At 40.7% G+C, this 12,495-nt stretch overlaps 1 protein-coding gene across 2 annotated transcripts; it reads left to right on the top strand.

The window, feature by feature from the left end:
• The first annotated feature begins 4,135 nt into the window (after positions 1–4,135).
• GNA11 (guanine nucleotide binding protein (G protein), alpha 11 (Gq class)) lies at positions 4,136–12,263 on the top strand. Of its 2 annotated transcripts, none has more exons than XM_010297069.1 (6): positions 4,136–4,361; positions 6,008–6,162; positions 7,171–7,299; positions 8,720–8,849; positions 9,619–9,772; positions 11,451–12,263. In XM_010297069.1, exons 1-6 carry the CDS (start codon positions 4,215–4,217, stop codon positions 11,639–11,641), a joined length of 906 nt encoding a protein of 301 aa, XP_010295371.1. In that variant the 5' UTR covers positions 4,136–4,214; the 3' UTR covers positions 11,642–12,263. The 2 variants fall into 2 exon arrangements, with proteins under 2 accessions (XP_010295371.1, XP_010295372.1); XM_010297070.1 differs by having other exon boundaries at positions 4,190–4,361; positions 9,619–9,776; positions 11,451–11,566.
• Positions 12,264–12,495: the final 232 nt, after the last annotated feature.

The following is a 12,495-nucleotide window of genomic DNA, read 5'->3' as shown; positions in this document are numbered from 1 at the left end:
TGGCCGCCTCATTGGCTGTCCTTTGTTTGTTTTTTATGATGCGTTCTCTGTCAAAATGGATTTTGACAGAAGCAGGAACTATGAATCTGAAATTACTGGTTCTAAATGCAAGGCGCGCACACACACGCGTGAAAATTGTCTTGAGGAAATGCCGCCTGGAGCGTGCTGGCCTTTATTAGTGTGTGAAAATTCACTGGCGGAGTTGATGCTTTTCAGTTTTGTCAGTGAACTTCTGGGCCTTGAGTCAACATCTGTGAAAAAATTGGCCTCCAACTCCTAAACCACAGAGTTCCCCTTGCACAGTCCTGGGAGGGCCAGCAGGATTAGGACCTTGGTGTAGCAAATTTGAAGGGAGACGAAGTAGTAAGAATGCATGAGTTCTGTGTCTGATGAGGAAATGGTTATCGTGTTTAGCATTACCTTCAGAGGCAGAGATCACCTGTGCAGCAATAAGGATGTAGGTGTTCAGATGGAAACGTAGTAATGTTCTGCGGTTGTGCAGATGGATAACTATTCCATGTTTAGATAAGGTTTATAGGGATGGGTAATCAGTTACAAGAGCAGCTAGCTAAGATATCGGGCATTTACATCTTTCTTCAGCAGTGAGGTTGACGTTCATGTCCAGATAACCCTCAAATTTAAACTTGTTACAGTTTTCATGGGTACTGTGATTCATCATTGCTTGTGTATGTGTCCTGCTTTATGTCTCGAATACTGCATCTTCTGAAGCTGACATGTGAGGCAGATCTGATGGATATAGTTTTATTCACTTGGGGTTTGTTGTGATTTGGCAAGCCATTAAGGTACAGGTGAAGAATTAGGATGATCCTTGTGAAAACAAATGTAAAACTTTACACGAGTGAAAGGAGGCCGTGTCTGTGCAGTTCTTTGGAGGTCTCCAATGCTGACATTGTTGCATAGTGATAATTGATAAGTGAAGGCCAGGGCTTTCCTTCTCACCGTGAATCCTCAGTGATTAATATGTTGCTGTTTTTCAGGTGAAAGGTAGGATTAAGGGCTTGATGTCTGTCCTCTTTGAAGATGCTGTGTCAGTTTCTGTAAGGCTTCTTGTAGACTAGGGAATGTGTCCCTAGCTCTCATGCTTCCCTATAGGATAGATCTGGGTTAAGAAAATCCCACTGGATCTAAAGATTTCACTTTAGCTATTATTCACACTGCTCAAGAACCCTTTCTGCTTTTCTAAAAGATACAGTTAAGTAAGGTTCAGCATCAGATTTACAAAAAAAAAAAATCTATATGAGGTAATTAATATTGGATAAGCAGCACTCCTGGTTTTAGAATGTTTGCTGGGTGCTTTTCAGTGGATACAGCGTGCTGCCCACCTTAAGCTGTGGCAGGTAATGTGTGTTCTTCCTCCTTGGCATAACTGCTGCTTGCAGGGATTTGTTCTGTCTTGCTCCTATTATGTGGAGCTCTTACATTCACAAGCATTGGTGATCATACTAGTGAGAGGGCTTTCCCAAATCTTCGAAATGCTGAAAAGAGTGCGTGTTTGGAGGGAGTTTCTGCCTTGTAGAAACTCTGGTAATTTTCCTTGTCGCTACATCTAGTGACAGTTTGCAGAAGCCTAAAACAGAAAATTCGGGTCAAGAATAACAGTGCTAATCAGTGATGAACCTGGTAATAAGAAATTTATTTCCAGGTATGGGACATTGCCTTCTAGTAAAAGGTAGCCATTTGTCTTTTTACTGGGTGGGGAGGGGGAAGGAATATTTTATACAAAAATTACTTGTGATCAAGCATGGGCTACTGTTGAGTGATGTATTTACAAGTGCCTGTCAGGTACTTGGGGGTCATTAGTAACTTATTGTAAACTCTGCTGCTTTCAGGTGTTGACAGAAGAAATGGTGAATTCAGATTATCTCCTTGTCTCAATACTGTCATGTTAAAAAAGGTTATTGTGCTCTTGTAAATGTAGGATACCAGACCCTCCAGAGCTTATAGCGTTCTGGTGTAGTGCTGTTCTGTATTGTTGATGGCCTAGGTAAAAGCAAGAGGCATCTTTAAAAACAAACAAACCACCACAAAAACCAGACCCCTCCTCCCCCCAAACCAACAAAACTGAAAAAAACCAACCACCAAAAAATGGGTGATGATGGAGTGACAGGAAGAATCTCTGTCTGAACTCTTAAGTTCTGAAATAAGTGAATGGCTGGTCCTGAGGTTTCTGTTATGTTTTCATTATTGGAATGCTTTGAAGCACCACTTCTTTTTTTTTTTTCCTCTCAGTTTGGTCACTGTGGTAAAAGACAAGGAAGTATTTCTCACCACAGTGAGAAAAACCACAAAAGATTTCAGTTTCTAGTTTTTTTCCCCATTTATGGTGGAGCTATCTGTTTGAGATGGAGATAGTTGCTGCATATTAATGGAGTTTATAATGTTAATTTCTAACTATGCTGACATAATTTCTGTCAGTTCTTGGATACCGGGAGAGTTTGTTTATTTTAAACATGCTGCTTCTAGTTATGTGCTTGCTGCATTTATTTGAGCATATTTATTTGTTTGCCTTTTAGCCTGGCACTATAAACATGAGTAATTGAGAATCTACATATGAGTAGTAATTGTGTATTGTGATGAATGAGATCCTGTTTTAATCTGTCCCCTAGTGTGCGGTGAGTACCTGGTGGTTCCCGTGGTGAAAGCCAGGGCTCTGCCAGCATGCTTATTTGTAACTGGAGATCAAAAGCACTTGTCACTTGTGTGATACATTTTAGGTTTTGCTCTCCGTAGTCAAGTGAGCGGGAACACTGTATTAAAAAGAGCTGTCTTTTTTTTTTAAATATATTCTGCATATCAATAGCAAATTTTAGAAGATCGAACAAAAGTACTCAACAGGAGTGTCACTGGTATATGCTTAGGCTGATGCTTGTGGGATGCAGGGTGGTGGTATGCTATTTGCATCTACGACTTGACCCATACGTCCCCTCCACAAAAGGTAGTGGAAACAGCATGGAAGTTGCTGGGTACTTTCCATAATACTAGTTGAATCATGAATGTAACAAGGCTGTTGTAATGGCACGGATACTTTATTTGATGATGTTTTTTCCTAATACTTACTGTGTTAGAAAGTTCCCACTGTCCTTTGATATCATCTGTTGGCCTTCACATGTTAAATGACCCTTTTCTGAGGCCATGAATGTAGGAGTGGGAGGACTTGCCCAACTGACTGTGTAGCAAGCAGGCGTTGAAACATGGCACTGTTTAATGCACTGGCATTGGTATGAGTGTGTCCTGCCCTCCCATCTATTCTAAGACCCAACTTCTCTGGGGCAGTAAACCTGTGTAATAAGGAACCAGTAGCCTTGCTGAGCAGCCTGCTGTCTGTTAGGGGTCAAGACAGGGTGCAGACAGCTGTAAGCAACATCCTACTCCGTTCTCCCTGCCAGTTGCTATTTTTAACTCTATAATATCCAAAGACTGCAAGCAGTATTAGAGGTACCTTGCCACAATGATGATGATTATTTCAGTCCTTAAGCACAAATACTGTGTTTGCACAGTAGTTTGGGATACTAGGCAGATGCACTGATTGGATGGTTCGTGTCAGATGAATAAGCAAGTAGTTTCTTGAGCTCTGTTCTCCTTTAGAGTTAATTCTTCTGTTGTGTTCAGTTCTCTTCTATGAAAAGACACATAGTCTAGAAGGTAAAGAGCATTTTGTGCCAAATCACAGCAAAAGAAAATTTGCTCTTTACTGTGCAAACAGGCTTCCCCTGGCCCACTCACTATCATCTCAGTTTGCAGTACTTACCAACTTGAGAGTGCATCTGGGCCCTTTCTGGCTGGTGCTGTGATTGTAGCATCTTGCTGGAGTATCTGGGAATAGGTCAGGTGTGACGGACAAGGGCCTTTTGACGCAGAACGTGTGGGAGTGGCTGTAATGTGAGATTTGAAATAAGTACCAGAGCTGCTTTTGAAGGCTGCTGTAAAGGACAAGATGTCTTCCTTCTGTGCTATTAGGTTCATAGTGGGCATGAGCAGGACCATCCAGACTGTCTTTTAATACTCTGGAAAGTGGCTAAAATAATGGTTGGAAGTAGTGTGTACTTGGGAATAGTAATAGGAACTTTGGGTATGATGTGATTGATGTTAGCTTGCTTTCTTCGGTAGCAAGCCTTGCTTGTGATGGCTGCTAACTCTCTGTCTTGCATTTTGTAGGCACTGGGGAGAGTGGAAAAAGCACATTCATTAAGCAAATGCGTATAATTCATGGCTCAGGCTACTCTGAAGAGGATAAAAAAGGCTTCACCAAGCTGGTGTACCAAAACATCTTCACTGCCATGCAGTCAATGATCAGGGCCATGGAAACCCTGAAGATTCTGTACAAATATGAACAGAACAAGGTAAGTTTCTGACCATTTTTGCATGTGGTTTTAGGCAATGGAGATTCTAGGGTTTGACTCCTAAGTTCCTGTTTGTTTGTGTCCTTCTGCATTGCAATCTCAACCTCCCTGAACTCTTTCTCATAAATGTTTTGTGCTTAACGACTGCTTTTTATGACATTTTGCTGATGTCTGACTCCACTTGGTTGTGTTAAGGGATAGCGCAACTTTCCCAGGATGGTTTGTGCACTGGTCTGCATAGCGAGTGGTGGGAGCAAGGGATTGTGGTACTATATAGGGTATAGGAGATTTATTCTTTATACTCATTTCAAGGATTCAGTATTGTTAAATGTGTCGGGCTTTTCTTCACATGAGTTGCTATTCGCATCAGAACTTCAAGCTGATGAAACACGTGCTGGACCCAAAAGACACCTCTACTGGTAGTTATCACTGTAACTGCAATCTGTCAGTTTTTCTGATAGGTTTGTACCTTTGATTAGTACCTTTCTTGAAGGGTTTTGGTCTAAACCACAGAAACATAATTTGAGCTGAAGTCTGTCTTACTGATTTTTGGCTCCAGGAATACATTTTTCATCAAGGTCTGGTCTAAATTATTTTAGTTTTTTTGGGGGAGGATGGGAAGGATGAGGGTGCACCAGGAAATTAAACTTTTTTGGTGTGTTTCACTTCTTTAATGCTTAGTACCTTAATATTTTTAAGTGAAATTGTATTTTAACTGGTCTGTCACACAGTAACTTGGAGCTGATTTTTAATAACTGTTTATAGGGACTGGATGGTACACCAGGACTTCTTGAGTTTGAACACCTTTTTTGCCTTTAGAGAAGTTCTGCAATCTCAGTGATGAGAATAGGCAGGGTGTGAGGAAGCTTGCCTTGGCTGTGCTTGACCTGGAGCATGGTGGAGGTGTTTTGATAGGTATAATCTGCCAATTTTCACTTACGATAACGTGTGCAGAACTTGGCTTTGTTTTTTATTTTTCCTGGCACAGGTGGTATAGGCAGAAGCCTATACCTGTGGCAAGTGTACCAAGGATTTTGAAAAGCAGCTTGGTGTGGATAATAACCTCACAGATGCCACGGGCTGTTGTTATGACTGTAGTCCTTCCTGTTGTTATAGATCGTAGGGTAGGCATTTTTATTTTCTCTGTCAAAGGGGATCATGATTGAAGTGCTCTGAAACAATGCCTCTATTGCTATTCAAAATGTAGTTTAGAAACTTTTTTGTAAGGAACCTGAGAGAGCAGCTTGTTATCCGACTGCAATTTAACCTCCCCAGAAGTTGAGCAGTCTGTGGTTCTTCACTGTGAATTCTCTGCCTTGGAAACCACTGTGTTTCAAAACACCTGGTGATCTAATGATATGTGAAACCTGCTGCTGTTTTACAGCTTATTCTGTGAAGGAGCACATGATGCTTTGGGGGAATTTTGCTGATGTCTGCTATGTTTTAGATGTACAGTTTACCCATTGTCCCTCTGGTCTTAGCAACCTGATCCACAACCAGCATGTGGATTGTAATGTAAGGATTTTTTAGTTCATCTGAGAATTTTTGGCTGCCTGTGACTGGTACCCCCTGCTCCTGACTCCTGACCTCCCCACACCTTTATTTTTTTGGACTTCGGTTTGGTTTTTTTGCTTTTCAATCTCCAGGCCAATGCAGTGCTGATCCGGGAAGTGGATGTAGAAAAGGTCATGACATTTGAGCAGCCATATGTAAGTGCAATTAAAACATTGTGGAATGACCCTGGAATACAAGAGTGTTATGACAGGAGAAGAGAATATCAGCTTTCTGACTCAGCTAAATAGTAAGTATATAGTCACTGGCATGCACTGGTAGATGGTAGTGATGGTCTAACAAATAATACGTGTCCAATTTTTTAATTGAAGTCTAGAGTTTGTTTCAAAGGGCAGGAACACTGCTGTAGATTTCACTACATAGTTTGTTTAAAGTGCTTTCTATCTTTTTCACTGAGGCGGATGAGTCTTGCTAATGTTTTAGACAAGCTGCACAGTCTCTGCTGGCTATGTGTATTGTGGTAAAAATCATAGGCATGTGAGAGAGGCACTTTGCCTCTAAGAGCTAGAAGTATCCTTAAGAAAAGTTAAAATGAAATAGCAGTGGGAGCAGGTAACTGGTAGCTTGTTTGAATCTGGCTCCAGAAAGGCAAAGAGCTTTGCTGGAGATGGGGGAAGCTATGTTTATTTGGGGATAGATTTAGATCTGGAAATTCTTTACCATTTGCTACTTTTCATGAGGGTATGAGGTGTTCTGGTGGGTGATAAAGACAGTTGTTCACACATCTGCTGCTTGGATAGACTTGAGGCTAGAATCTCTACTTCATGCCACTTATGTTGGTCCTGGATCTTAGGCAGATGAAGTGTTGCTCTTTCTCTTCAGGTTTGTCCTTTGGCCTACAGGTATATATGGATGTGTAAGTTAATGGATTTATTATTAACAAAATCTAAGTCTGGTGACAGAAGTTTGTTTATAAAGCCTCAGATGAGACCTGATTCTGAAACATAGCATCCACTGTACTTAAACTTTCTCTACAGTAAAGACTGTCTTCCACACTCCTATACAGAGTTGATAAAGTTGTCCTTACTGTAGCTGTTTATCCTCCAAAGGGGATGGCTGGTGAATTACTGTTCCACAAAGATGTATTCTGTTATTTTTCCACATCACGCTTTAAATGGTTCTGGTGACTTCTGCCTTTCTTGTTATGCTAGGGAAAGACTAAACGTAGCAGTGTTTAAATCTGTATATTTATATGCTGCAACCTAAGGTAGTTTTTTTTTCATTGTGCTTCTTGTAGCTATCTTAGCGACGTGGATCGTATTGCTACCCCAGGATATCTACCAACTCAGCAAGATGTGCTACGGGTTAGAGTTCCTACAACCGGTATCATAGAGTACCCCTTTGACCTAGAGAATATTATCTTCAGGTACTGAAGGTGTATTTATGTTACAGCTGAACTGAGAGAGGAGTGATATGGTTTCAGGAAGGATGAGTTCTGGATTGCTTTAGAGTGTCCAGGTGCTTAGTTGAGAGGCTGAGGTGGATGTATGTGCTGTGATGTTATGAAGTATCTGCTGACAGGTGCTCCTGTAATGGAGATAGTGTAACATTTTATTCTGATTAAGGGAAAACTTGAAGCTGAAGCATTGACAGTTGCAAAACAGAACATGCTTTTGAGGTCCAGCTAATCATCTCGTAGGAATTGGTGTCCTTCCTGGGAAGAATTGCATTGCTAGCATCTGGGGCTCAAGTGGTGGCTTGTGAGGCAGCTGAGAGAACTGTTGATAGCTTAAGCCACCAAGGGGAGGAGGGGGAAACTTGCTCTGGGCAGTGCTTGACTTGAAGTGTGTTTCCCTTTGAGAATGCTTAGCTCAAACAACTTTGACCATTTATTTCTTCTTCAAAAAGAGACCACTTTTTGTGCAGAAATACTTCCTTGTATGTGATACCTAGCATCTGCCTTCAAAGATGGTTTTCTGTGCCTACCTTGTGCTCTCAAGATGACATCAATACTTGCTGCTTATGCAGCCGCAGCAATAGATGGTATTTGGAGGTTTAGGCCAGCACTTGAGCATGGCATAAAGGGCCTAATGACATGCCCATCTCTTGCAAAGCAATTTTCTCCCTAGCTCTCTGGTACCTCCATGCTCTCTGCCCTTCTCTGCTGCAGTGTTGACATTACAAGAGTGGGATAAAGAAGCCTGCATCCTCCCTCTCTTAAACCATTCCGTTACAGATATGCAGAAAGTTACTATCCCTGTTCTGGGTTGCTGACCTATGAAATAGGTATAGGGTTTTAGCAAAGGTGAACCATGTGTGTTGCACTTCAGGTCAGTGACAAAATAATTTTCGTATACTATACAGGTGGGACCTAAAACTGAGGAGCTGAAGTGCATTACTGTTAAACAGCACATTCTAAGAAAAGTTTAATAACTAAAGAAAGCTCTCTGTACAGGAGAAGTTTTGAGGCAAGCAGATGCCTTGATAGAAAATAAAAATAGTTTGCTCCTTTGACAGAGCAGAGTTTTGAAGGTCTTGTCTTTTCAGACTCAGGACTGCCACTTAGCAAACCAGAGCAGAATGCAACAAAAAATGGTAATGCTGATATTTGGGATTTGAATTTGGTATCACTCGCCTGTGGCCATCTCTTCAGTTTGATGTATTTCTGGAACGGGATATTTTGTAAACTCGATGGTTTTGTTAGCAAGCACATATTATTACATCCCCATGGCAGGTTAACTTGAATGGTAAAGAACCACATTTGTTCTCATTGTATGCTGGTCCTTTTCATTCAGATAGAGAGCTGCAGCTACTTCTGTGATGCTGTATGTACTTTTCTTCCTTAGAATGGTGGATGTTGGAGGTCAAAGATCAGAACGAAGGAAGTGGATCCATTGCTTTGAAAATGTGACTTCCATCATGTTTTTAGTAGCACTTAGCGAATATGACCAAGTTCTGGTGGAATCTGATAATGAGGTAAGGTAAAGAATGGGAACTCTGCAGGAGGGTGGAAGGAAAGGAAGAATATCTTTCTAGTGTCTTGGAGGTTGGGTACCAAAGTGCTTGGTGCAAAGTCAGATTAGCAAGTGTTGTTGGTTTTGGCCTTTAGTTCTTCCTATTGCAAAGGGAACATGAGCCTCAATGGGTCATGATGTCCCTGAGAATGGAAAATGCACAGTGCATTCAAATCATCTGTACTTCTCAAGTAATACTGGAATACTCTGGAATTGCTGAGTTCTGTGTGCCTTGGAAGGTACAACATGACGGCATGCTCCTAAAAATCACCTGTTCCTATCTTCTGCACTGAGTTATTTCATGCTGTGACTGCTGTCTTGTTAGATAGTGACTCGTCCCTTTGAAGATGTAATACTGAATTTTTGCACTTGCTAATAGATTAAAAAAAATGCAATTAGGTAACATTAGGTAACTGTATTCCTTTTCTACTAGACAAAACATGTTCACAAAGTATCATGGCCAGTCCTCTCACATGACTGTCAAAGCACAAAATTACTTGTAAGCCTTTTGATATGAATGACTTGCCAATTAAATGAAGCTTGAGTCCATCAGATCTTTGCATTTCCTTTCCATTTACCATCGCAACTTGAGACAGAACCTATGTGGGGCCAAAGTATTCTGTGTACAGTATCTGAGATGCTGGATTGATACAGATCTGAGTATGTGTGTAGGTAGCAGAAAGGCATCTTAGTGCTCATTTGTGAAAAGGCTTTCTTTTTTTTTATTTCAGAACCGGATGGAAGAGAGTAAAGCTCTCTTTCGAACCATTATCACTTATCCATGGTTCCAAAACTCTTCTGTTATCCTCTTTCTCAACAAGAAAGATCTGTTGGAAGACAAGATCCTATATTCCCACCTTGTTGACTATTTCCCAGAGTTTGATGGTGAGTAGTTTTTAAGGAGGAACACTCTTATATCTAGAAGAGGTGGAGATGATTTGGTTAGAATTGTTTTTGGTTTTTTTTAAAAAGAAAACTCAGATCTAGAGATGGGGAAAACATCTTAATTTGTGAAGGAATACCTAAAACAATGAGAAAATGTCATAAAAATACCTTAATCATATGTAGATAAGTGGAATCTGATCGAATGATCAAATAATGAATCTTCCCTAGAAGAAGAATAATTAATCTCCCACCCACCTCAAATGTTCACTTCAGTGTATTAAATAATGGAACTCTAACTTTCCTACCTATATGCGTGTGCATATGACCCATTTCATAAACTGGTGACAATTTCCTGGTATACTGGGCATTTTAACCCTGTAATCAAGAGGTGATTTGAGTCCTTGTTTTGAGAAACTGATGGGTCAAATACCCAAGCAGTTCAAATGATGGTGCTGAAAAATCTCAGGTAGCACGAAATTCTTACTAGTGTGCCATCAGCAGTTGTGGAAAAATAATATCTATGTGAAACAGAGGCATTCCCATCTGAAACAAAATTCCTTGGCCGAAATAGCATTTCAGGCTCTTCATCTGAGTGCATTTGAAGTTGGCTGGTAACACATCTGTACAGGGCAGAAAATAAATAGAAGTAGAGGAGAATGAAATCAGGCAACACGCTTCTTGCAGTGCTGTCATGTATTAACTCTGTGTTAACACTTATGTGCTTTAAAAATGCAAGGTAAAGGAGGAATTGCCATTTTGCAAACAGCTTTAAATGACTGATGAAATTGCTCCTTATTAGTTGTCCTCCCACTTCTGGAGTTTCATGCCCCCTGCTGTCTGAAAGCACAAGCACCAGTGTTGGAAAACACCACATTTTTACAGCAGACTGGGAATGGCTGGTGAGCTTATCAGTCAAATAGTGCATACTTCTAATATAACTTAACAGCTGGAGACAGAATTGCAACATCAGGAAGTGTCGTATACTTTCATTTTTTTCATATAACTATTTACTCCTCCAGGGATGCTGCATGGCTTGTGAGTGGGAGGTAGCCCATCAGACCACCTCTCAAGAGATGGTCCTTGCCATGGAGAATGTGAAAACACCAGTACTGTGAAAGAAGTATCAGTAGGTGACTTTTTTCTGAGGAGTTGTCATCAATATGAAGCAAATACTGGCAAAAATTCCAGTTTTTAGGTCCTGTGAGTTGACCAGCCAGTTAGGACAGACTGCAATGTTGGCTGAAGATGACCCTTGTTTGCAAAACATACACTTGTGTCCTCCATCGCATAAGATCCATCTATATATTGGGAAGTATACATGCCATCTCCAGAGGAGAGCATTGTGTTACATATATCCAACATATATCACTGTTATCTAGTGAACGCAGCACATACAGGGTTATACCAAATGCTGTATTTCAAAGCATGGTCTGAAATGATTCCTTAGTGTCTGTCAAAACTCTCAGACTTGGAAAAATGCCTTTTGTAGGTTTTGGTTAGATAACTGAAAAGCATAAGACACTTTAGCTCTTGGGACTTCTATGCAATAAATGATCTTAATTTCTTCTTTATAGCTCTATAACCCATAAGAACAAGTATGATAGCAATTATTCTGATGGATCAAACCGGGGGATGCACTTAGTATAAATCCATTAACAGGTTTCTTTGTTTGCTGCAGGCCCGCAGAGGGATGCACAGGCAGCCCGTGAGTTCATTCTCAAGATGTTTGTGGATTTAAATCCAGACAGCGATAAAATCATCTATTCTCACTTCACATGTGCCACAGACACAGAAAACATCCGTTTCGTCTTTGCAGCTGTCAAGGACACCATCCTACAGCTCAACCTGAAGGAGTACAACCTGGTTTGACCTGCTCTGCTCTTGCCCCTTGAGAGCCTTCATTGTGAAGAAAAGACAAAAAAAGAAATTTTAAATATGACAGGAAAAAAGTTTTAATTTTTGATGATGTAATGATTGCAAATTGTCTGATCTGTGGAGTGGCAAGTGCTCAGTGTTATCCTGGAGTCTCATGTCTCTGTCCACAGAGTAGTTGATTTCATATTTTTAACAAATTGCTTTTATTTCACAGTTAACGGGGATATGCCTCATTTCTTCAGCACCTTGCTTACTTCTTAATTTTTGCCAAACAGCTAAGGCAGTCTCATCTTGAGCTTTCCTTTGTTGCTTAGCCACTTTCCCACCCCCCCGTTTTCATTCCCATGGTATATATACAAAAAAAAAAAAAAACTTTCCAGCCGAGATTGTGAATTCACTGGACTGTGGGAGTGCAGAATGCTACTGGTCCCTTTGCCTTGTGCTATAGGGTGCCTCTGGTGTAATTTGCTAGTCCTGCTTTCTCCTCCCCCTTCTTCTTTCCCTTCCCTTCCCTTCCCCAGGACACGCTCCATGGTTCACTGTGATGAAATGTTGGGGAGGAGCGATTGCTCTCCAACTATCGTGCAAAAAAAGGAAAAGGCAAAACAAAAAAAAAGCCATCACTTTTCCATTCTTTATGTGTTCTAGTTCTGAGTTATTTTTTCTTATCAATTATAAAAGGTATGGAGACTGTGATTTTATTTTTTTTTTTAAATTATTGATGTTCTATACATAGTTTGCTACGTGTTGCTGTATTTTGTTCATGGACTACAAATGATGGAAGCTCTTGGAGCAATAGCTGCTGAGCCTGGGGAAGTGCCTGACTGTAATTGTTCTTTTTTTATTTT

This window comes from Phaethon lepturus, unplaced genomic scaffold, assembly GCF_000687285.1.
Source record: "Phaethon lepturus isolate BGI_N335 unplaced genomic scaffold, ASM68728v1 scaffold61, whole genome shotgun sequence".
NCBI lineage: Eukaryota > Metazoa > Chordata > Aves > Phaethontiformes > Phaethontidae > Phaethon > Phaethon lepturus.
Note: the sequence above shows the minus strand (reverse complement) of the source record. Positions and strands in the feature narration are given on the sequence as shown.